We start from the raw sequence: 20,944 nt of genomic DNA, 5'->3' as shown, positions 1-20,944 counted from the left end.
AATTCGCCCCAGCGGGACGACACGTGACACTCTCCACCATGCCGCTGGAAACGCCCGAGCCGCTGCGGCGCGTCGAGACGCGCGAGACGCCGCAGGGGCGACAGGCGAGTCAAGAGCTGCGGCGTAGTGTGTCGCGGCGCAGTGAGTCGCGACCCGCGGGCGACGGCGAGACCTATGCTCGCGAAGAACCGATGGAAAATGACGACGAAGACGCCGAGTCGGACGGCGCCGAGGGCGACTCGCTCGCCGAGGACGAGTTCAGCCGGCAGCAGATGATCTATGCGGCACAGCAGCGCAACATGGGCCTTTTGTCACAGGTCATGGACGAGGACCAGCTCGAGCGCCACATGGCCTCGCGCAGGGGCACACTGAACAAGGCCAGCGTCCGCAAACTGATCAACCACGTCCTCTCGCAGTCGGTCAACCAGCACTTTGTCATGGCTGCGAGCGGTGTGGGCAAGGTGTTTGTCGGCGAAATGGTCGAGCAGGGTACGTATTTTCTCTTTTTTTTTGCTCACACAGCGCGCAAAGTCCAGGAAGAGCGAAAAGACACGGGGGCGATCAAACCTGTCCACCTCTACGAGGCGTACCGCCGCTACAAGCTCACCCAGGAGCGCCCGGGGCACTACCCGCCGGGCTCCTCGAGCGGCGCCGCGGGACTCGGACGTCGCCGCCGCATGTTTTAGATACCCTATATACTCACTACGGTGCACCAAAAGAGTTGACCAAAAAGTCGCGCAGACGCTTCTGCTCCAGGCCACCGACGCCTTCCATCTGCTCGGCAATGATACCGTCGGCATTGGGGCGGTTGCGGTCGCAGCCGCCCTCGCCGATCAGGATCGCGGCCGTCTGCGAGTGGCCGGACTCGACCGCGAGGTGCAGCGGCGTATTTCCGAGACGGTCCGCGGGGCTGCGTCAGTTTCGCAACGTACTTGACACGCGTCTTGGCGGCCGCTGACCCGTCGCCGCGCGCGGGGGGGTTGAGCAGCGCACGGATCACGGCATCGTGGCCGGCACTCGCCGCACGGTGGCTGGGTTAGCACGGCGACGTACATAGGGCGCTGCAGCGCGCCGTCCTGCGCATTCACATCTGCGCCCGCCTCGAGGAGCGCACGCACGATCGCGGGGTGGTTCTTGCTGCTCGCATAATGCAGCGCGGTCAGCTTGCGCACATTGCTCGCACTGGGATCGGCGCCACTGCGTCAGCTCAGGCACGTACTGCTCCAGCAGGAAATCGACGATACGGTCCGCGCCGGCCGACGACGCAATCATCAGGGGCGTCCAGCTGCTGCCATCGCGCTCGTCGACGTGCACAGGGCCGGCGGCGAAAAGCGCCTTGACAATGTCCAGCTTGTCATTGCCGGAGGCCGCCCAGTGCAGCGGCGTGCGTCCGTCGGCATCGCGCTCATTAAGATGCGCCTCGCTCGAATCCTCGGCAAGGTACTGTTTCACAAGGCCGAGATTGCCTGCATCAGACGAAACCACCTACCGTCCAGGCACGCACGGTGCAGCTTCGAGTCCTGCGACATTGTGGGAAGGGACGCGTCACCTCCACAAGGGCAGACCGGCTCGGTACTATACAAGAGGCGGCTACGAGGAAGTAGCGAGTAATGCTGCCGGCATGCGGCGTTACAGGGAACAAGCAGCATGCAGTATGCAGCATTGCACAGCTTCTGCACCGCTGCTCACATCACTAGGTAATGACATAGAGCGCCATGATGAGGCATGCAATGGAACAATAAGGAGAGAGGCGCTCGCCTGCGTCAGTCAATGCACGTACCTATCCGTGCGGCCTTGAAAAAGACGCCCAGGAAGCTGTATTAGCGCACATCGTGCTACCTACCCTTTCTTGTTGCGGTCGATCAATACCGGCGCGGTCGCACGCACGTATGTGCAGGTGCAGATCGTCAGCAGGATCACGAGGAGCAGCGACTGGAAGTTGAAGAGCGCAGACTACACGTATAAGATGGGCGACATACCATTATGGATAGACACACACTCCGACCGCGTCACGACCCAGGCCAAGGAGCAACGAGCGCCGTGCCGTTTACGGCACGTGATGCGTGGAGGACGGCCGTGCGCAGAAGGACACGAGGACGACGCGGCGGTGGCCGAAGCAGTCGTCCCACACCTCGCACTCGCCATAGTCACGAAATAGACGCACGACATCGTCAGCCTGGCCTGCACCGACTTCCATCGCAAGCACGCCGCCGGGGCGCTGGACGAGGCCGGCGCGCGCGAGGTCGGCGAGCCGGCGGTAATATGCGAGGCCGTCGTCGGCAGCATGGCCTACTAATGCGCCACGCGCCTCGTAGTCGCGCACAGACGAGGGGAGCATCAGCCACTCATCTCCGCGTATGTACGGCGGATTGCACACGACGACGTCAAACGTCCCTAGCGCTGAACACGCCGCATCGTCGAGCATATCTGCCTGCACGACGTCCACGTCTAGGCGGTTGCATGCCGCATTTTCCTTGGCAAGTGTCACTGCACACGCATCGCAGTCGACGGCTGTAATGCGCAAGGGCCGCTGGGCGCCGGCCCAAGTATGCGCCAGCAGCAAGGCGATACATCCAGAGCCCGTGCACAGGTCTAGCACACGGAAGCGCGCGCCATTCTGCGCGAGCTGGGGCGCTACGCGCTCCGCGAGGCGCATCGCCCACTCTTCTGTCTCTGCGCGGGGTATCAAGATCGGCGCGCGGACGGCAATCGACAGAGGACCGAATGGCTGGTGGCCTATGTAAGATGCGCGACGACGTACCGATGACATAGGCGAGTGGCTCGCCGTGTGCGACGCGCCGGACCATGTCCTGCAGCGCGGTACGGATATCGTGCGGCGCGGTATGCCGTGCGCACGCTTCGTCGTGCAGCCAGCGTGCATACTGCCTCGCTTCGTGGTGCACTTCGGCCGGGAGCTCGGATGGCGCCTGTGCGAGCCGTGCATTGGCGAGCTGCCGCGCAGCCTCTGCAAGGCCATGTGTCGTGCGCGTACACCCCAATCGCCGCACGAGCGCCGTCGCGCGGCGGCTCGGCACGCCAAGCATGGTGGCACGTGCTACGGTCTACCAGTCGAGTTCGCGGGCGGCCTTGCCGAGGGCCCAGATTGTAAAGCTGAACTTGTAGTTCGGGTAAGAGATGGCGCCTGTGTGAGTGCGGTAGCGTACAGTTGCTGGGTCAGAAGAACAACGTACTGGTTGAAAATGCCCTCGATCTGCTCCTGCTTCCACGAGCCGTTGGGCTGCTGGCGGTCGATGATCAGCTGCACTGCGCGCTTGATCGGGGCCTGGTCGGGGTAGTTGGCGTGGAGCAGGGCGATGATCGCCCAGGCCGTCTGCACGACCTGGGACTTGGGTGCCTGGGTGTACGTGCCGAGTTCGCAGGACTGGGTGAGTGGGTCGACCTACCTTGTAGCTCTCGCCCCAGCCGCCGTCCGCCTGTTGCTTGCTGATGAGGAATGCGCATGCGCGGCGCACTGGCTCGCTGTTTTCGCACGTCATGCCCGCGTGGCGCAGGCTCTCGAGAGCAAACATGGCCGCGTAGGTAAAGCAGATCGCCCACGAGCCGTACCACGACCCGTCGTTGCGCTGGGCGTGCAGGATGTACTCGACGGCGGCCTTGACCGTTGCGCTGCGTTAGCGGCAAAACGTACTCAATATCGGCGCTGCGGTACGAGTCGTACTTCTGAAAGAGGCGCAGGCCCGTCACGACCGACGTCGTGCACTCCGGATACGCGTACTCGACCATGATGCGGCCAAAGACCTCGGCCGGATTGAGCCACTCGGTGATGCTTGGCCCGTTGATCGTCTCGTAGCTCGCGTAGCCTCCGCCCGGGTTCTGCATCGTGAGCAAGAGGTCGACCGTGTCGTGCAGGCGCTGCTTGTTCACGGGGTGCCCGAGGCCACTGGGTCAGTGTATGTACGTACGCGTTGCTTTCCTGGAGCATCAGCACACCTTTGAGGCCCTCGGCGGTGCAGTCGCTCACCGTGTAGCCCTGCTCGCGCGTGCTGAACGGCCACGCCCCCTTGGTCGCGAAGCGGTACGCGCTGCGGTAGTGGCGCGGATTCTCGCGGATCTGGCACGCGTCGAGCCACGCGAGGATGTGCGACGCAAGCGCCTTGTTCTCTGGGCGCGTCACGAGGCCCGAGTCAACGAGCGCCTGCCCGATGAACGACGTGTCCCAGAGCTGCGAGCCGTTCGTGCCGGTCATCATGAGCCCCTCGCCGCTCATCCACGCAAAGTCCTTGAGCTTTTCGCGGTGCAGGCGCATCGCCTCGCTGTCGCTCCCCTCGACGACCCAGCGGCTGATATAGTTGAGCATCTTGTTCACCGGCCCGAGGCACTGGTGCCCCGTGTTCTCGTCCTCCTTGACGATCAGCTGGTAGGCGAGCTGGATACCCTTGTTGCGGACCCACGGCATGTGGTACTTTTCGTACACGCCGAGCACCTGGAAGAGTGCGTCGACGACGCGCGTGTGCGGCGAGTACAGGTCCGCCTCTGCGACGTTGTTGCGCTGGTCCGGCCAGTAGATCTCGTCGTAGGGCTGGGGGTAGAGCTCCTCCCGCAGCGACGCAATCAGTGGATCCATGTCGGCCTTGAAGCGCTTGCCGTACAAGAAGCCCATCGGCAGGTACACCATGCGCGTGTGGATCCACCAGCGCCACGGGTGGATCGGCACAAAGTCGGGCAAGAGCCAGAGCTCCGGGGGGATGGGGTTCAGGCCGTCCCAGTCGTAGACGTTGAGGATCGCGAGCCACAGCTTGCCCCAGCTGGGAATGGCCGTCGCACCGCCGAGCTGGTACAGCTTGCTGCGTGCGCGCACCATCATGGGGTGGTCCGCGTCGACGCCGACCAGGCGCAGCACCGTGTAGTTCAGCGCGGTGCCGAATACAGTCGAGTGTCCCTCAATGTGGCTGCGTGAGCAAAGCAACGTACATGCCCCAGCCCCCATCGTCGGGGTCCTGCCTATTCCACAAGTACCGCGCAATCTCGATGCGCCACGGCGCAGGAATCGGCGTCTTGGTCACGTACATGCCGATGATCAGGCCGGGCAGCAGGAACATTGGCCCGCCGTACTCGCCCGCAAAGTGGCCGTCGCTCGACTGCAGGTGCCTGTAGAAAGCGATACCGTTCTCGGCCGCCTCCTGCGCGCTCTTGGCGTGCGGCAGGTCCGGCAGATTCTGCGTGAGTCGCGTCACGTACCACGTCGAGGCCGAGCCAGTACTTGTCCTCGATGGTCTGCGGCCACTGATCCGCCTCCTCCTGCGTCTCGAGGTAGTGCCACACATGCCTGCCTCCATCCGAGACACGCAGGCGCCAGCGGCCCAGGTCGGTCGTGCCCAGCGGCGGCGGTTCGTTGTGCACGTTCATCGTGGTACACCCGATGATCGGGTGGCCTGATTTTTGGCATGTGGGGCATCGGCGTCTATACGGCTGTATAATAATAGTAGTCGTCGACGAGCGGCAGGTAGTCGCGCGCGATGTTTCCGACCATGCCGATAATGCGGCGGTTTTCGGTCCTGCGCACCAGGCCCTCGATCTTGGGGCGCGTGTAGTTGTACCACACCGGCCCCCGGAGCAGGTACCACCAGAAGCTGCGGTCGCGCGCGCTCCATTCGTCGCCCTCAACCGTGCTGATCGGCTTTGCGAGTGCGCGGCGCGGGTCGCGGCGCGAGAGCGTGCCTGCGATCCAGTCGAGGAACGAGTTTTCAATGCCGAGCATCGACAGCATGAGCGACACCGAGGACATCGGAGGCACCGGCAGTGCCTCGGCATCCTTGGCGTGCGTGTAGAACGAGCGCTGGCGCATCGAGCGCGCGAGGATCTCGAGGCACAGCGAGAAGACAAACGGCTTGGCATCACGCTTGCCCCAGCGGCGCAGCGCAAGCACGTACAGGAGCGGGCGCAGGATCCACAGCGACTCGGCCACGCGCCCGGCCGTCGCCTGGAGCGGGCGCACGAGCTGCGCGGCGGGCGACACGTCCTGCTCGGTGAGCGTGTGCGAGAGCAGGTACTCGTACACGTCCGAGTCCTGTCCCTGGCCTTGCGGCACGAGCGTCGCGATGGAGCGGTGCACGACGCCGGTGCGCTCGCCGACCCACGTCGCGCCGAGCGCGCCGCGCCGGCGCTCGAGCAGTGCCGGGTCCAGGTCGCGCTGCGGCAGCGGCGGCGCAATCACCGGGCGGGTCTGCGAGGCCCGCACGAGGGCAAAGCGCAGCAGCGCCTTGAGCGTCTCGATGGCCACGACGACGTCCCAAGCGTGGTCCTTGACCTTGCGGCGCGCGACCATCTCGATGAGCAGCTGCGTCGACTCGACGATGAGCAGCAGGACCGCCGCGCGGCGGTACGTCGGGCTCGCCGTGCGCCAAAAGTTGGTGTAGCGCGCGTGGAGCGAGAGTTTCGGCAGCTCGCCGACCAGCTCGTCGCGCGCACGCTTCACCGCCGCATTCGCCCGCTCAGGGCGGCGCGAGTAGATGATCTTGAACAGGATCGAGTCGTGGTACATGCCGAGCAGGTGCACGCCGGCATAGACTGGGTCAGCAAAGAAAACGTACTCGCTTCGCCCGCACTGCGTCAGTTTTGGTACGTACAGCTCTGCATCCTTAAAGCGACCCGGGAGAATATAGGTGATGCTGCGCAGCGACGACTCAACCGCCGTGATCTGCGACGCGTTCGACAGCAGGAACGCCTCGTATGCCTGCCACACCCGCCGCGCCATGGTGGAAGAAACACGTGACGTGTGGGGAATGCGTGGCGGTGGCGCTATCGCTCCTGGCGCACGGTCCCATGGCGGTGATGCGAGGGAGCGCGGCGGAGGGCGGGCACGCGTCCAAGCTCAATACGGTGCTCTACCACTTTTATGCTAAGACGGTGGCGGTCGCGGCAGAGAGCCGCACGGCCACGTCGTCAAGCGCCGCGCGGAGCAACAAATGGGTAGGTGTTGTGGCTGACGTAGTTCTCGCTCAGCATGGCGGATATCGACCCCTATCGCGAGTCGCTGCGGCCGTGGCGCATGATGAGCGAGGCGCCGATACCGATGGTCGTAGACGTCCGCCTGCACACGTCGCGCCTCGCGCCCGACCAGGTCGTCGTTGGCTGCGCGCCTGGCGCCGCAGGCACACGCACCGTGGAACTGGGCGGCGGCGCCACGCCGCCGATCCTCCTCGAGCGCTGGACGATCGCGATGCAGTACGTATTGATGCTCACCAGACCCGACCGCCACGACGTGCGCCTCCCCGCCGTGTACAAGCGGGCGATTGTGCACTTTCGCGCACTGTACGCACTGGCGCGCGCGCTGCCTGCGTACGCCTTGTGCCGCAAGATCCAAAAGGGCGAGGTCGACTGCCTGAACATTGAGATCGCCGTCCACTCGAACGCGTCCCTCGATGACCTCGGCGAGGCCAAGTCGTGGGCGCTCGAAGGCGTCGCCACGCCGAACGGCACGCTGGCCTGCCATGTGCACTACAAAGCCTGCAGCGAGCTGCGCGTCGAGACGCGGGGGAACGCCGCGGCGTGCAAGGACGTAACGCTGCCCACGCCGCCGAGCGCGTCGACCCGCGCACGCTCGCGCACGCTCGGCACGAGTCCGTCCCGCGTGACGGAGCCTGCGTTTGCCGCGCCGTCGCGGCAGCGTGGCGAGGCGCGTGCGTCGCTGCGCATCCCAAGTGAGTCGGCCATCGGCTCTCCGTCGCCGCTCATGCGCTGCATGTGGTCGGCGAAAGAAGGCACCAGTCCGCAGAACCAGCCGCTTCGCCGGCGCCTCTCGATCTCGACCGAGCAGGCGTCGCCCGAAGGGCTCCGCTCGCTCTTTCAGACCTACACGGCGCCACGCGCGCAGCTCGGCATGTCGCCGAGCTCGCTGTGGTCGCTGCGCACGCCGCCCCAAGGCGGCTTTGATCTGTACATGCGGCGGCGTGCCGAGGCCTCGCCCTCGAGCTCGCTGCAAGGCATCAGCGAAGGCGCGTCCGGCGCCGCGCAGCCGCAGCGCATCCAGCGGTACGCGCGGCAGCCGTCCTACCGCCAGCGCGAGTACTCGCGCTCGCTCGGCGGCGCGGGCGACGACACGCCCGGCTCGGCGCGCAGCTGGTCGCAGCGCCTCGAGCACCGGCGCATGATGGAGCGCGGCGCCGCGCGCGAGAGTGTCGGCTCGCTCCCCCGCTCGCAGCTCAGCGCGAGTCCCGGGGCGTCGCGGCTCTTTACGCACACCGCGCCGAGCCACAATGCCGCGTTTGCCCTGACCAAGCCCCGCGCGCCGGCTGCCAACGACGATTTGATGGAGCTGGTCCAGATGCTCGATGCGCCGCCCGCGCTGCACGAGCTGCCCGAGCGGCGGTCGCTGGGCCGGTCGCCCTCCTCGATGCCCCTCACCCCGCGCAGTTCCCTTGGAGCGCCGGCCGAAAAAGGCGACATTGACGACGTGCTGGCGAAGCTGGCCGCGTCGGTGAAGCTCAATGCGATGGACGAGGCGTTCGGCGGGCGCCCCGAGCCCCCCCGCACGCTCCCCCGCCCGATCCGCATCCAGTCACGCCCACCGATGGATACGCATCTCGACCAGGACACGGGCCCGCTTGACCTGGCCTTTGAGGCGAGCGACGTGCCGCTGTACGATGCGCGCGGTGGAAAATATATGTAAATAAATGCACTAAGGCGTATGTACTTTCTCTAGCGCAGCACGGCGCTCGATCTGCTTCTCGAGTGCGGCGGTGACCCATTCACGCATGTCCACTTCGTCCTTCCGCGCCTCGTCCTGCTGCAGGAACGGGTGCTCGAGCAGCTCCGCGTAGCTCGGGCGCTGCTCGGGTATTTTGCGGAGGCACTGCGCAATAAAGTCGCGCGAATCGTCGCCGTAGGTGCACTCGCCTAGCTCCAGGTCGGAGCGTACGCCGGCCGGCGAGGTGACCGTGATCGGTTCCTTGCTCGGGTACGGCAGCGTGGGTGTATCGCCGTCAACGATTGCCTGCAGCTGCGCAAAGACATTGGTAAAGGTTTCAGGGGGATAGGGATACACGCCCATCGCGACCTCGACGAGCGTCAGGCCGAGCGACCATACATCCGAGGCAGTGGTGTAGGTCGTGCGGCTGTTGCGCCCGTCGCCCTTGATGCGCTCAGGTGCCATGTAGCTCTGGCAGCCGATATTCGTCTTGGCGAGACTCTTTTCGAGCTGGCCCGAGACGCCAAAATCGCACAGCTTCACCTCGCCTTTGGAGTTGATCAGAATATTCGTCGGCTTGATGTCGCGGTGGATGATCTGGAGCTCGTCTTTCAAAAAACTCAGTCCCTTGACCGTGGACGAGGCAATGCGTGCCAGCACCGACTCGGGGACGGCACAGTTGCGGCCGGCACACAGCTTCTCCAGACTGCCCACGTCCATGTACTCCATGCAGTAGTATACACAGCTCTCCACAAAGAACGCGCCGTAGAACTCGACAATCTGCGGCGCAATGGCACGGTGGAGAATATCCAGTTCCATAATGATGGCATTGAGCTTCGCCTGGTCGAGCTCAAGGCGGATCTCCTTCATGGCCATATCCACTTTGGTGCGCGTGTGCCGCACCTTGTTCACCGTACCATAATTTCCGAATCCAAGCTGCTCCTGCAGCTCCAACTCCTGCATGTTGATGCTGAACGAGGTGCCGTTCCGGAACTCGACGCCGGACGCGTGCAGCACCGCTTTTCCGTCGAAATTGAGACGGCCCGAGGGGTCCACAATCTTGCTAAAGTTGGCAAAGGGTGTATCCATGCTCTGCGCAGGCGCCGCACCAGGCAGCTTGCCGAGACTCATCTTGGGGCGGCCGGCAGACAGGCCAGGCTTTTGCGCCGAGGCACACGTCCCGCTCGCACTCAGATTAATACCCATGTCGCTCAGGCGCAATCCGGGGCGCGCAGGTCGCGCGGGCACGGCGCCAGGCCGCACAGGTATCGCACCGGCAGCTCCGGGCCGCGGCGTGCGGTTCAGCAGCGAGGCATCGAGTTTCTGCCCGGCATTCAACACACCCCCCTCTACCTTGCCGCTGGGGGGCGGCGCATGCGCGGAACGTCGCGCATTCTGGATTAGTGGGAAAGACGTACCGCTGCGAGCTTCGCTTGGAGACCGGGGGGATACTTGGTGTTTGCGAGCTGCTTTGTCCGCTCGTTCGCACCAGCAAAGCCGCCCTGCGCCGACCCGCCCTTGACCGGCGAGCGGTTCGGCGGCTGGGGGGGGGCTGCGCTCAGGCCCCCGGGCGTCACACCCTCTACTGTGGCAGGCGCACGCGGCATAGGCATCGTCAGCCGCGCACCGCTCGACGCACCGACGCCGGCCGCGCTCGGTGCAAACGCCGCATCGGGGACCGACGCATGCAGCGCAGGCACATCGCCCGTGCGCTCCGCACTCGTGTTCTCCGAGTCTCTCTCAATCTCTGGGACATCCTCGGCGTCTGTGGGGTTCACTTGCAGCTTCTTCGCCGCAAGCTCAGCGAGACGCGCCCCGTCCTCCATCACGCTCAGTCGGAGGCAAGCGGCCAGGCCCGACGCACACGCAGTTCATTTGCTTAGTCAGCAACTCGTGCGCACGGGCACCTCCGGCCATGCTCTCGTGGGGGGTCGCGCTGGGCGCGGCACATGCGCTGGGCGCGCTCGCGACCAGCCGCACGTTTTTTCAGCCGGACGAGTACTGGCAGACGCTTGAAATCGCACACAGGATCGTGTTTGGGTACGGGTACCAGACATGGGAGTGGCGCGGCGAGGCGCCGATCCGTAGCGTCGTGCACCCTGCGCTCTTTGTGCCGCTGTACGCGGTGCTGAAAGAGACGGGGCTCGATAGCAGCGCGTACTTGATGGTAGGTGTGTTGGCTAATGCAGTCCACGGCACCGGCACTGTGGCAGGCAGCGATTACGACGGCAGGCGACGTTGCGTTTTTTCGCCTCGCGCGGCGACTCGGCGGAGAGGGGCTCGCGTACGCTTGGGTAGGTAGCGTGGCTCACACAGGCGATAGTGCACCTGCTTTCCATGTACGGAACGTACACGTACACGCGCCCTTTTTCGAACTCGACCGAGGCGGCGCTGTGCAGCATCGCGCTGCTGTACTGGCCCTTGACGCCAGCGGCAGCTGCACACGGGAGCCTGCTCGTGTTTGACGTAGGCGTATTTGCGGCATTCGCCGCCGTGCTCCTGCGTCCGACAAGCCTCTTGCTCTGGGCTTTCCTTGGGGGAAAGGCGCTGCGGGACGCAGCGCAGTGGGGCGGCCCAAAGCGCACAGCAGCGCTCGTTGCGCACGCGGCGTGCGTGGGGTACGTTACCTTGCTGACCCAGGTCGCTAGTATTGTGTGCAGGCATTGCGCTCGACTCGTGGTACTATGGCGAGCGTGTCGTGACGGTGTGGAACTTTTTCTACGAAAACGTCGTGCAATCTTTGTCTGTCTTTTACGGCGCGCATCCGTGGCACTGGTACTTATCCCAAGGGCTGCCGTTGATCCTCACTGTCGCGATGCCGTGGGCGCAAAAGGGTTGGAGCAACGCGCTGTACCAGCCGAGCTCCAGCGCGATGGCCACGCTCGGGGGCCTCTGTGCGTGGACCGTCGGCGCCTATTCGCTGCTGAGCCACAAAGAGGCGCGCTTCTTGCAGCCGCTGCTGCCCATTTTTCACCTGTTTGCTGCGAGCGCGATCGCGCCTCCTAGCGGCGGATGGGGCACCGCGTGGCGTGCATTTCCACGGGCGCTGCGCTTCCTTCTCCTCGCCCAGGTCCCGGTGACGCTCTATCTCGCGGCCTTTCACGCCAAAGGGCAGATCGAGGTCGTGCAATACGTGCACGCTATTGCGACGCACCGCACAACGTTTGGCTTCCTCATGCCGTGCCACTCTACGCCGTGGCAGAGCCACATGCACGCACGTGTCCTCGAGATGACCGACATGGACAGTGAACTGATGAGCGGCGACGTGGGGCGCGCGTGGTTCCTCGCGTGTCCCCCGCCACGCAACAAGGACCCCGCCACGTACTGGGACCAGTCCGACTTTTTCTTTGCGGATCCCGTCCGCTACCTCCGCGACCGCTTCCCTGCGCGCGTCGATACCCAGTTTCCTCCTATGCGGCAGTACCACTTTCACAAGCCGCGGCCTACTAACGCGACCGACGCCGTGTCCCAGCATGTACAGAGCGACCTGGGCTGGCGGCATACGTGGCCGTCGCACCTCGTCCTGTACACGTCGCTCCTCGACATGCGTGAAAGTGACGGTGGCGACACGGTCGGCGCCTTTTTGCGCCGCCGCGGCTACGTCGAGACACGGCGGATTTGGAACGCGCTCTCGCACCCGGACTGGAACCGCCGTGGAGACATTGTCGTGCTCCAGTTTGAGGACGAGCGCACGCGTTTCTTCAAAAATCATACAGTCGTTCCAGGTATATAGCTACCAGCCTTCGCGGCGCGCTAGCTCCTCTACAGCAGCGGCGTCGAAATCGTCGTCGCCGACCAGACGCGTAAAGCTATCGTCCGAGTCGGGCTTGTCTTGGGTATCCTTGGGCTGATACGGCGAAATGGCCACAGGCTCGCTATGCACACGCGCCATGCGTGGTGTCGATGGCCGTGGCGACTTGGGCGGCGCCGCCTTTCGCCGCTCAGGCGCCGCAGACTTGGTGGCGGGTGCGAATGTGTACATGGGGTAGGCGTACGGCGTGTGCGCCTGCGCGCGTCGCGCCTGGCGCCGCGCACGCACGGTACGCACAGTGCTTGGACTCACCTGCAGCGGCGCATTCTCCTGCGCAAACAGATCGGGGGCAGGCCCCTCGTCGTGGCCTTTTGCGCTCGGCGTGTCTGGCCGCATGTCCGGTACGCCGTGGGGCGACGAGCTTTGCTGCGTGTCGCGCCATGCCACGCGCCCCCGAGGCGACGGAGACGCGCTCCGGTGTCTACGCGGTGTCGCGTCCTCGCACCGGTCTACGGGCGTGCCAAAATTCAGCAGGTCGAACCATTCCGACATGGCCGCGCGCCGAGCGTGTTGGGATCGCCACGTGAAAAGTAACACACCACGTGGTCGTCCCGTGCACCGACCCACCATGTCTGCTCAGCCCCCCGCACAAGGACCGTTTATTCTCGTGGCTACGTACGTCCCCCCCCACCCTCCTTCCTAACGCAGTCTGATTGGCAAGGGCAAGAGCGAGGCTGAAAAGCTTGCCGAACTTGTTACTGCTGTCGCGAAGCGTGCTAACTCGAACGAGGAGCCCGGCACGAAGACGGTAGGTGGCCAGTGCACTAATCCAGTACCGCCTCTCCCGTGAGTACAGCGAGGGCCTGAAGCTGGTCGTCTTTGAAGAGTACGACAATGCTGAGGCGCTGAAGGCGCACCAGGCTGCGCCCGAGTTCCAGGCGCTGGCCAAGGCCGCGCCCGAGCTCGCCGCTTCGTTCGACATGAACTACTTGAACCAGATCTACCCCTAGGCTATGTAGTCGTTTAGATCGCCGTCGAGGTGTCTTCGAGAATGTAACCTTCGGTGGACGTAGGAACAGTCTGTGATTAGCCGAGATACGTACCACCACACGCAGCGAGTTGGTGTGGCCCTTGCCGCCGCGCCAGCCCTGGATACAGATCACGGTGTCGCCCTTGCGAAGAATGTGCAGCTTGAGCGCCTCCGAGAGACCAAACTTGATGCGGTTGTCCACGTCCTCCTGCCACTTGGAGTTGCTATCAGGGTGGGGCAGGGGGTAATGGAAGGGGTAGGTGCCGCGATACAAGTGGCACGAGCGCACCGTGTCGGCGTTGCGCGTCACTGGGTCAGTCGGGATACATACCCATCAGAATCGGGCATTGAGGCCGGTACTTGCTCACGAGGCGTGCGGTCTGGCCAGAGGTCGACATGAGCAGAATCGCACCCGCACGCTGCTCCAGCGAGGCAGAGACAGCGACCAGGGCGATGGTTTCCGAAGTGCTGGTCGGCACACGCGTCAGGCCACGCATCTCGTTAAAGAGTGCCTGGTACGAAAGGCTCTGCTCCGCAATGTAGGTCGTCTCGGCCATCATCTTGATGGCCTCGACGGGGTACTTGCCCTTGGCCGTCTCGCCAGAAAGCATGACACAGTCCGCGCCGTCGACCACCGCGTTGGCCACGTCCGAGACCTCGGCACGCGTGGGGCGGTTGTTGACCGTCATGCTCTCGAGCATCTGCGTCGCACAAATTACGGGCTTGCCCACAATGTTGCAGCGCGAAATCATCATCTTTTGCGCCATAAAGACCTGCGGCGCAGGAATCTCAATACCCAGATCACCACGCGCGACCATGATACCGTCGGCCGCGTCGAGAATCTCGTCAAAGTTGGCGAGACCCTGGTGGTTCTCGATCTTGGCAATCACACGGATGTGCGAGCCCTTTTCGCCCAGGATCTCGCGCACGCTCTGCACGTCGTCCTTAGAGCGGATGAACGAGGCAAAGATCATGTCCAGGTTCTGGTCGCGTGCAAACTCCAGGTCGCGGCGGTCCTTTTCCGAGACGGCGGGCAGGTCGACTTCGGTCAGCGGGAGGTTGACACCCTTGCGCGATGAGAGCACACCGCTGTTCTCGGCCACCACACGCACGTCCCGGCCGTCAATCGAGAGGACGCGCAGCGCAAGGATACCGTCGTCAATGTAAATAATGCGGTCCGGCTGCACCTTCTCGGGCAGATGCTCGTAGTCAATGTAGAGATGGTCTGCGCTGCACTTTTCCGCGTACTCCTTGTTGGTCGTCACGATGAACTCGTGGCCCTCCTCGATCGACTGGTCCTCATTGCCAACCATAACACCCGTACGCATCTCCGGGCCTTTGGTATCAAGCGCGATTGCCAGCGGACGGCCCGGTGCTTCGCGCTCGACTTGGTGGGCATTGTCAATCACACTCTGGAAGTACGAGTGATCACCGTGACTAGCATTCAAGCGCACAATGTTCATACCCGTGTTGCGCAGCTTGTGCAACATCTTAACGTTGTTTGTCTTTGGCCCAATCGTCGCAACGATAGCGCTGGAGTTAGAGGGCTATGAGGACGTACGTCTTGCGCATATACAGGTTATCCACCTTGTGCTCGATGGGGTTCATCGACGCGAACCATTCCAGCTGCGACGTCGCAGATTGTGCGTACAACATGATGACAGTGGAAAATGAAAAAGAGAGCTCCGCTTCGTCCGTGCGCCCTGCGAGTTTAGCCCGAGAAAAACCCGGGCTGTTTTTTGGGATGTGGAGGCAATAGAGGGCCCAGTAGGTCTATGGCTCTGTACTCGGCAGTGCTCCAGCGAGAACCGCCAGCGGGGGGCGTGCACCGGCCAGCAGTTCACGCAGCATTGATGCGCGGCTGGAAAGGAGGGCGAAGAGGTGGTCCACGGCCTGCGGGTCGCCAGGCATGCTCCGCGCGAGCGCAGCGCTCTCGAGGCAGCACGCGGCCACCGTGCGCACCTCACTGGCCGAAGCACGTGGCATGTCCCAACACCCCAACGCCGCATGGGCCAACGAGCCAGGGTGGGGTGGTGCGAGGGCAAGCGTGGCGCAGACGAGGCGCGCTGCACTTGCGTGGATATCGGTATGGAGTGCAGCGTACAGGGCCCAGCGCGCCGCCGCCGACGCGCCGCGCTGTTGGAGAAAGGCCGCAGCGGCGTCCGAGGCGGTCGCGTCGGGGCCCAGGGCCAGGGCCAAGCTCGCGCCTGGCCACGGCACGAGAAAAGAGGGGGGTAGGCTTCGTAGACGGTCCCGTAACTCGCCGTGTGCGTCGCCTAGCAGCGGAAGCACGGTAGGCGCAAACATAGCACGGACGGACGGAGGGCACGTCTCGGCGCCAAGAAGCATCACGAGCATCTCGAGATGCACGGTACTGTGCGGTGCGGATACATAGATGGATGTTGCGGATGCGTACTGCACCTGCTGCACAAGCCAGTGCAAAATGCACGGCAGTGTGTAGCGCAGCGGTGCTTGCAAAAAGTAGGACAGTGCGGATTGCAGTGTGGCGAGATCGAACTCTTGTTGCCGGTAGGCGCCCATCAGTTGCTGGAGCAGGGTCGGTGCAAGGCGGAATACAGTCCACGGCGGCGAGTCGCTGGGTCAGTCGCAGTACGTACCGTAGCAAGGCGTCCGAGACGCCGTCCGAAACCAGCGCGCTGCACCACCGGTCCAGCAGGTCACGCCGCTTGTCCGACAGAGCTTCACGCGGGAGAGTAGGCACCTGCGTGAAGGTCAGAAACACCGTGGCTGCGCTCGGCTTGTCGGTCGGCACGCCAATCCGCTGCACAAAGAGGATCACTGTGCCGATCGTCTCGAGATCCACAGCGTCCTGCCACTCCGCGGTGCGCAGCTGCTCCAGCGCGGTGAGGAGCGCATTGCAGAGCGATGCGCGGCTATAAAAGAAGAACAGCGCCTCGCACGCACCAGGCGTGTCGAGCGCGGCACACACCTCGGCGACCTGGTCCATGTCTGCTGCCTCGCGCGTCCACTGTGAACCGGCCACGGCCAAGGCGAGCGCAAAGCATAGCTGGCGTGCGGGGTCCGACACGGCCTGTGCAGCGAGCGGCGCAATTCCGCCCCGCGTCGTAAGCTGGGCCTGGACCGAGGACCGGTATTGCTGCAGATTCGGATCTGCTGCGAGCACAATTTCGCTCGCAGAGATTGGCTCACACGCATGGGTCTCGGCGAGGCCCCAGCTCGCCATGCACCGCAGGATATGCTCGGGGAGCGCGGGCTCGGTCGGCGGCTCGAGCATCGCCCACTGGCTCAGCGGCGTGTGGTACTGGACAAAGGCGGATATCGCGCCATAGAGGCTGCGTTGCGCCTCGACCTCGCTCTCGCTGTCGAGGAAGCGCAGCAGCGGAGGAAGAACGCCGCCGATGACCGCGCGCCACGCTGGCGCCGCCTCTTGCGCGTGGCCGACGCAGGTCTGCGCCGCATGCGCCGTCGCAATCAGCAGCTCGACGTAGAAAGAGAGGCGCATCTTGTCTGGCTCTGCGTCAGCATGCGCGAGGCGGGTCTGGAGCATGCCTTCAGCCATGGCGCACTTGTCCTGCCAGTCGACCACATCGCACGACAGGCGGTGCACGAGGTATATCATTTCCGGCTCCGGTTCCGGCGGCGGGGGAAGCGGCGCGACGCGCACGTTGCCCGTATGCCTATTTTCCGCCGCGGCGACGAGCGCGAGTGCGTACGGAAGCGTCTGGCGGCCGCTCCAGAGGTCCGGGAGGCCCGTGTGCGTCGGGCGCACGGCCATTTCCTCGGGCTCTTTTTCGAGGGCGACGAGTGCCTGTGCCACGCTTGTCCATGCCGCATCATGAGCACATGCGCTATCCACCTGTTGTACAATGTTCTCGAAGCGCTCCGGCAGTACTTCGTGGTGGGGATGCGCGGCGAGGCGCTGGAAGAGCGCTGCGGCAGCGCCCTGCGGCGCCGCGAGCGCGAGTGCGACGGAAACAAGCTGGAGACCCTGCTCCCAGAAGCGGTGCTCCGGCGCGTGCTCCGCGAGACGCGCCGGCGTGAGCGATCGCGGCACGTCGTCGCCGCAGCCTTCAAGGATCAGCGCACAGATTTGGTCGGCGGTCTGTGTGTTGCTTTCCGCGCGCGCAAGAAGCGCAAGCATAAGCGTCCCCATATCGTGCTCTGCCGGGTCCGTATGCGGCGGCGGCGCGACGCACAGCGTGCGTACGTACTCGAGGACGCCTCGGGGCGGCGGTGCGACGGCAAACGCTGTAGCAAGCAGCGCATCCGGCAGCGCATGCAGCGCGGCAGCTACCGGCTCATTCCGCTCCTTTGCCTCCTCCTGCACGCGCTCCAGGAGCTGCACCGACGCCCAGCCCCCGCCGAGCGCCGCGACGACCGTCCCCCGAAGCCAATACGCCATCGTAGCCAAAGGCCCGATCGCCCGATCGACTTTCCCCGTGCACACGATGGGTCTTAAGTCGTTTGTGGTGTAGGTGTGGTGGCTGACGCAGCATGTTCCGCCAGTCGGCGTCCTCTGCCGAGGTCGACAAGTATGTCTCCGAGGTCGAGCAGCAGGGCGGTATTATCCAGCAACGCTACAATGCCGACTTTTTGCGCGGCTTTGCGGCGCGCATGCCCGAGGAGTATGCGGAGAAGCTCGAGGCGTCCGTGCAGGGCGGCAAGCACGACTCGATGTACGTCGTCCGGCTCACACAGTGAAACGATCGAGCCCAACCAGGAAATCAGTGTCAAGTAGCTACGGTTTACAGTTCGGTGTGTTCCACCTTGACCTCGGGCACAGCCTCCTTCGGGAAGCACACGGCGGGCGTCGCGACGCGCATCGAGTAGGTGCACTTTTCCGCCTCAAAGACGTGCAGAAGCTCGTTGGTGTCGCTGCACTCCAGCTTGACGTGCGTGCTGCGCGGCGGCCCGTTCCAGCAGGTCTGGCCGTGCGCGTAGAGCATCGTGAGATAGTGGCGGGGGTCGTCGGTGCTGAACTGGCCGTTCACGTCGAACTTCTCAAAGCGGCCCAGACTGAAGGTGTAGCCGTCGTTGTTCGAAATCTGCTTGGTGGTGCCACCAAAGCAGAACTCGTAGGTGTACTCGCCCATGTCCTTTTTGAGGCACGTTCCGTCGATCTCCTGGAACTCGCCGTCGCGGCCGATCTTGTTGGCGCGCTCACGCATGCGCTGTTCGTGGTAGCGGATGTCGTTCTTGATCTTGTTCAGCGCTTCGGCACCCTTTTCGTGTGCCTCGCGCGCAGCCGCCAGGCCCTTGGCGTGCTGGTATGGCCGGCCGGCATTCTCGCGCTGCTGCGGCGAGATCACGTCGAGGCGGATGAGCGTGTCGACGAGCCACGCGACGCCCCGCTCGTACAGCGGCACGAACGCATCGGGGAGGTACGATGGGATGGAGCGCACTGCGTTAGCCATTGTTACGTACAAGCATCCGGCACCTGCGGAGCGCCCTGGCTAAAGTCGGGCGCGCCATCGAGGAGGAGGAGGGGGTCTTCGTTGATCAATGTCTCGAGGTCCTCGTCGCTGAGCTCGCCCACATTCGTGAGCGCAGCGAGCTTCTCTTCCAGCGTCGCGTCGCGCTCGTCGTCGCCGTCAAAGACCTGGCCCCGCCAGATGCGGAAGGATTCCGCGACGCTCTCCAGGTCCTCCTTGGACGACTCGGGACTGAGGCGCTCAAGCATGTTGCCTACTGCACGCAGCTCGCCCACGAGCGAGCCGAGTGCGTCGCGTTGCGAGCGCAGCGTCGACTGGCGCAGCTCGAGCTGCGCAAAGAGCGCGCTCTGGCGCTTTTGCTGCTCGAACCAGTTGCCGACGTTCTCGGCCGCCTCGAGCGCGCGCTTGAGCTGCGCCTCGGTCTCCTCTGCACCCGGGAGCTCGGCGCGGAGGCGCGCGAGCGCCGTCTCGTGAAACTCGCGGTCGTTGCGGGCGGTCTGGACGTACTGGTCGCGGATCTTGGCGCCGGCGGCGTAGACCTTGGCCTGCTTCGCGCGCTCCTTGCGGTAAGCCTTGTTCACCTCCGCGCAGACGTTCGGGCAGTGAACCTTGCCATCGGTCTCGTCCGAGCCGTCGCAGCACGCCTCATCGCACACGGCGTCGTTCACCTGCGAGCTGCGGATGTACGCCGGGATGTGCCCCTTGTTCTCACAGTAGAAGCGGCCGTTGTCGCATGCCGACGTACCCGGCTCATCCGAGCCGTCCGCGCAGTCGCAGTAGTCGTCGTTGATCTGTTTATAAGGGATGATTTGGTCCGTGCCGAGGCACTTGAACATCGGCCCCTTTCCCTGGTCCGGGAGCGGCGCATAGAGTCCCGCGTCTGGGTCAGAATCGCAAACGCACCTTGTGGCGCGACGCCGCGCGGCACCTGTGCCGCGCACACACTCACTCCCGCCGCTGCTGCTACAAACGCGGCCCAGTGCATGTTGGACGAACGACAAATGCATAATTCCCATCTACGAAGCCGGCGCACTACGCTCCGAGGCCGAGACCAGCCCGTAATCGCTGGGGTTGGACGCGCCCGCGTGATCCGGGCGCAGTGCCTCGGCCTCCTGCTGGACGCGGCGCACGGTGCGGTCGTGCTGCTGCTTGCTGCCGTCGCCGATGATGCGCGCGGCGAGGCCGGCGAGGCCACGCACCTGCGTGCGCGGCTGCTTGGCGGGGTGCAGCGTGCTCTGCACGTCCTGCGCGTCGCTCTGTACATCAAACTGGAGCAAGCGGCGGAGCATCGCGTCGTGGACAAGGGCGATGAGCTTGTCCGTGTCAGTCTCGGTCATGCCCTCGGTGCTGATCGGGGGAAGGACCGCGAGGTGCAGGTCGCCGCCCTCGAAGCGGGTCTTGCTGTCGTACAGGCGGTGGTAGTTCTCACAGACCACCGGGATGATCGGCAGGTTGTTCTGCAGCGCGAGGTGGAAGACGCCCTTCTTGAACGGCAGCAGTTCGGGCAGGGCCGAGTGCGAGCGCGTGCCCTCCGGGAACGCAAAGAGCGTGAGCTTGTCGCGGCGCATGCGATCACCCGCCTGGCGCATGGTCTTGATGGCGCTGCTGCGGCTCTTGCGGTCGATGAACACTGCACCACCGAGCCACACTGTGTTAGCAAGACGACGTACTGAACTGGCCGAGAAGCGGCGCCATGCGCAGCTCCTTCTTCGCCATAATGACCGAGTGGGCCGGCATCATTGCGCCGAGATAGAGGATATCGAGGAAACTCTGGTGGTTGCCGACAATGATCGCCGGGCGCTGCTTCAGGTGCTCGGCACCCTCGATCTTGACGTTGTAGCCGATGAGCGTGCCGGCAATGCGCGCAAAGGAGCGGGCCACCCACAGGTTCGTGTTGTAGCGGTTGCCGGTCAGGCCGAGGATCACCGCGTAAAACACGCCGAGCGTGCTGCAGACGCCGAGCGAAAGAATGTACAGCGTAGCATTCAGGTAGTAACGTATACGCTGCGAGCGGGCCGACGCAAAGGTCAGCACCACAAACGACAGGGAAACTACCGAGAGCAGGCTCTTCATCAGCTTGGCCATGATGTAAATACGGTGGG

General features: G+C 64.3%; 14 protein-coding genes across 14 annotated transcripts; 5 read left to right on the top strand and 9 right to left on the bottom strand.

Moving 5' to 3' along the window:
- Positions 1-38: 38 nt before the first annotated feature.
- MJAP1_001653 (uncharacterized protein) lies at positions 39-686 on the top strand (the record flags this gene model as incomplete). The annotated part of the gene is made up of 2 exons (XM_060265605.1): positions 39-489; positions 523-686. 2 exons carry the CDS (start codon positions 39-41, stop codon positions 684-686), a joined length of 615 nt encoding a protein of 204 aa, XP_060121588.1.
- Positions 687-702: 16 nt separating this feature from the next.
- Positions 703-1,529, bottom strand: NAS6 (putative ankyrin-repeat protein; the record flags this gene model as incomplete). The annotated part of the gene is made up of 5 exons (XM_060265604.1): positions 703-910; positions 933-1,031; positions 1,054-1,197; positions 1,220-1,466; positions 1,490-1,529. 5 exons carry the CDS (start codon positions 1,527-1,529, stop codon positions 703-705), a joined length of 738 nt encoding a protein of 245 aa, XP_060121587.1.
- A 164-nt stretch (positions 1,530-1,693) lies between these two features.
- Positions 1,694-3,044, bottom strand: MJAP1_001651 (uncharacterized protein; the record flags this gene model as incomplete). Its single annotated transcript, XM_060265603.1, has 5 exons — positions 1,694-1,758; positions 1,781-1,815; positions 1,844-1,953; positions 2,165-2,673; positions 2,762-3,044. 5 exons carry the CDS (start codon positions 3,042-3,044, stop codon positions 1,694-1,696), a joined length of 1,002 nt encoding a protein of 333 aa, XP_060121586.1.
- Positions 3,045-3,062: 18 nt separating this feature from the next.
- On the bottom strand, positions 3,063-5,367 carry ERG7 (lanosterol synthase; the record flags this gene model as incomplete). The annotated part of the gene is made up of 8 exons (XM_060265602.1): positions 3,063-3,142; positions 3,165-3,169; positions 3,192-3,355; positions 3,405-3,627; positions 3,650-3,901; positions 3,924-4,910; positions 4,933-5,177; positions 5,200-5,367. The coding sequence occupies 8 exons, from the start codon at positions 5,365-5,367 to the stop codon at positions 3,063-3,065; spliced, it is 2,124 nt and encodes a 707-aa protein (XP_060121585.1).
- A 55-nt stretch (positions 5,368-5,422) lies between these two features.
- MJAP1_001649 (uncharacterized protein) lies at positions 5,423-6,715 on the bottom strand (the record flags this gene model as incomplete). The annotated part of the gene is made up of 3 exons (XM_060265601.1): positions 5,423-6,528; positions 6,552-6,565; positions 6,588-6,715. The coding sequence occupies 3 exons, from the start codon at positions 6,713-6,715 to the stop codon at positions 5,423-5,425; spliced, it is 1,248 nt and encodes a 415-aa protein (XP_060121584.1).
- A 68-nt stretch (positions 6,716-6,783) lies between these two features.
- ATG13 (autophagy protein 13) lies at positions 6,784-8,629 on the top strand (the record flags this gene model as incomplete). Its single annotated transcript, XM_060265600.1, has 2 exons — positions 6,784-6,930; positions 6,953-8,629. 2 exons carry the CDS (start codon positions 6,784-6,786, stop codon positions 8,627-8,629), a joined length of 1,824 nt encoding a protein of 607 aa, XP_060121583.1.
- Positions 8,630-8,638: 9 nt separating this feature from the next.
- Positions 8,639-10,473, bottom strand: wis1 (mitogen-activated protein kinase kinase; the record flags this gene model as incomplete). The annotated part of the gene is made up of 2 exons (XM_060265599.1): positions 8,639-9,970; positions 10,066-10,473. The coding sequence occupies 2 exons, from the start codon at positions 10,471-10,473 to the stop codon at positions 8,639-8,641; spliced, it is 1,740 nt and encodes a 579-aa protein (XP_060121582.1).
- Positions 10,474-10,562: 89 nt separating this feature from the next.
- On the top strand, positions 10,563-12,380 carry GPI10 (glycosylphosphatidylinositol anchor biosynthesis; the record flags this gene model as incomplete). Its single annotated transcript, XM_060265598.1, has 4 exons — positions 10,563-10,814; positions 10,837-10,941; positions 10,964-11,265; positions 11,288-12,380. 4 exons carry the CDS (start codon positions 10,563-10,565, stop codon positions 12,378-12,380), a joined length of 1,752 nt encoding a protein of 583 aa, XP_060121581.1.
- Positions 12,381-12,950, bottom strand: MJAP1_001645 (uncharacterized protein; the record flags this gene model as incomplete). Its single annotated transcript, XM_060265597.1, has 1 exon — positions 12,381-12,950. The coding sequence occupies one exon, from the start codon at positions 12,948-12,950 to the stop codon at positions 12,381-12,383; it is 570 nt and encodes a 189-aa protein (XP_060121580.1).
- A 76-nt stretch (positions 12,951-13,026) lies between these two features.
- On the top strand, positions 13,027-13,408 carry MJAP1_001644 (uncharacterized protein; the record flags this gene model as incomplete). Its single annotated transcript, XM_060265596.1, has 3 exons — positions 13,027-13,073; positions 13,107-13,206; positions 13,232-13,408. 3 exons carry the CDS (start codon positions 13,027-13,029, stop codon positions 13,406-13,408), a joined length of 324 nt encoding a protein of 107 aa, XP_060121579.1.
- Positions 13,409-13,421: 13 nt separating this feature from the next.
- PYK1 (pyruvate kinase) lies at positions 13,422-15,036 on the bottom strand (the record flags this gene model as incomplete). Its single annotated transcript, XM_060265595.1, has 4 exons — positions 13,422-13,478; positions 13,502-13,737; positions 13,760-14,961; positions 14,990-15,036. 4 exons carry the CDS (start codon positions 15,034-15,036, stop codon positions 13,422-13,424), a joined length of 1,542 nt encoding a protein of 513 aa, XP_060121578.1.
- Positions 15,037-15,201: 165 nt separating this feature from the next.
- On the bottom strand, positions 15,202-17,812 carry MJAP1_001642 (uncharacterized protein; the record flags this gene model as incomplete). The annotated part of the gene is made up of 3 exons (XM_060265594.1): positions 15,202-15,394; positions 15,446-16,024; positions 16,047-17,812. The coding sequence occupies 3 exons, from the start codon at positions 17,810-17,812 to the stop codon at positions 15,202-15,204; spliced, it is 2,538 nt and encodes an 845-aa protein (XP_060121577.1).
- Positions 17,813-17,858: 46 nt separating this feature from the next.
- MJAP1_001641 (uncharacterized protein) lies at positions 17,859-18,148 on the top strand (the record flags this gene model as incomplete). Its single annotated transcript, XM_060265593.1, has 3 exons — positions 17,859-17,881; positions 17,904-18,086; positions 18,109-18,148. 3 exons carry the CDS (start codon positions 17,859-17,861, stop codon positions 18,146-18,148), a joined length of 246 nt encoding a protein of 81 aa, XP_060121576.1.
- Positions 18,149-18,155: 7 nt separating this feature from the next.
- Positions 18,156-20,927, bottom strand: MJAP1_001640 (uncharacterized protein; the record flags this gene model as incomplete). The annotated part of the gene is made up of 4 exons (XM_060265592.1): positions 18,156-18,761; positions 18,848-19,722; positions 19,876-20,490; positions 20,513-20,927. 4 exons carry the CDS (start codon positions 20,925-20,927, stop codon positions 18,156-18,158), a joined length of 2,511 nt encoding a protein of 836 aa, XP_060121575.1.
- Positions 20,928-20,944: the final 17 nt, after the last annotated feature.

The sequence above is a fragment of the Malassezia japonica genome, chromosome 2 (assembly GCF_029542785.1).
Source record: "Malassezia japonica chromosome 2, complete sequence".
Classification (NCBI taxonomy): domain Eukaryota; kingdom Fungi; phylum Basidiomycota; class Malasseziomycetes; order Malasseziales; family Malasseziaceae; genus Malassezia; species Malassezia japonica.
Note: the sequence above shows the minus strand (reverse complement) of the source record. Positions and strands in the feature narration are given on the sequence as shown.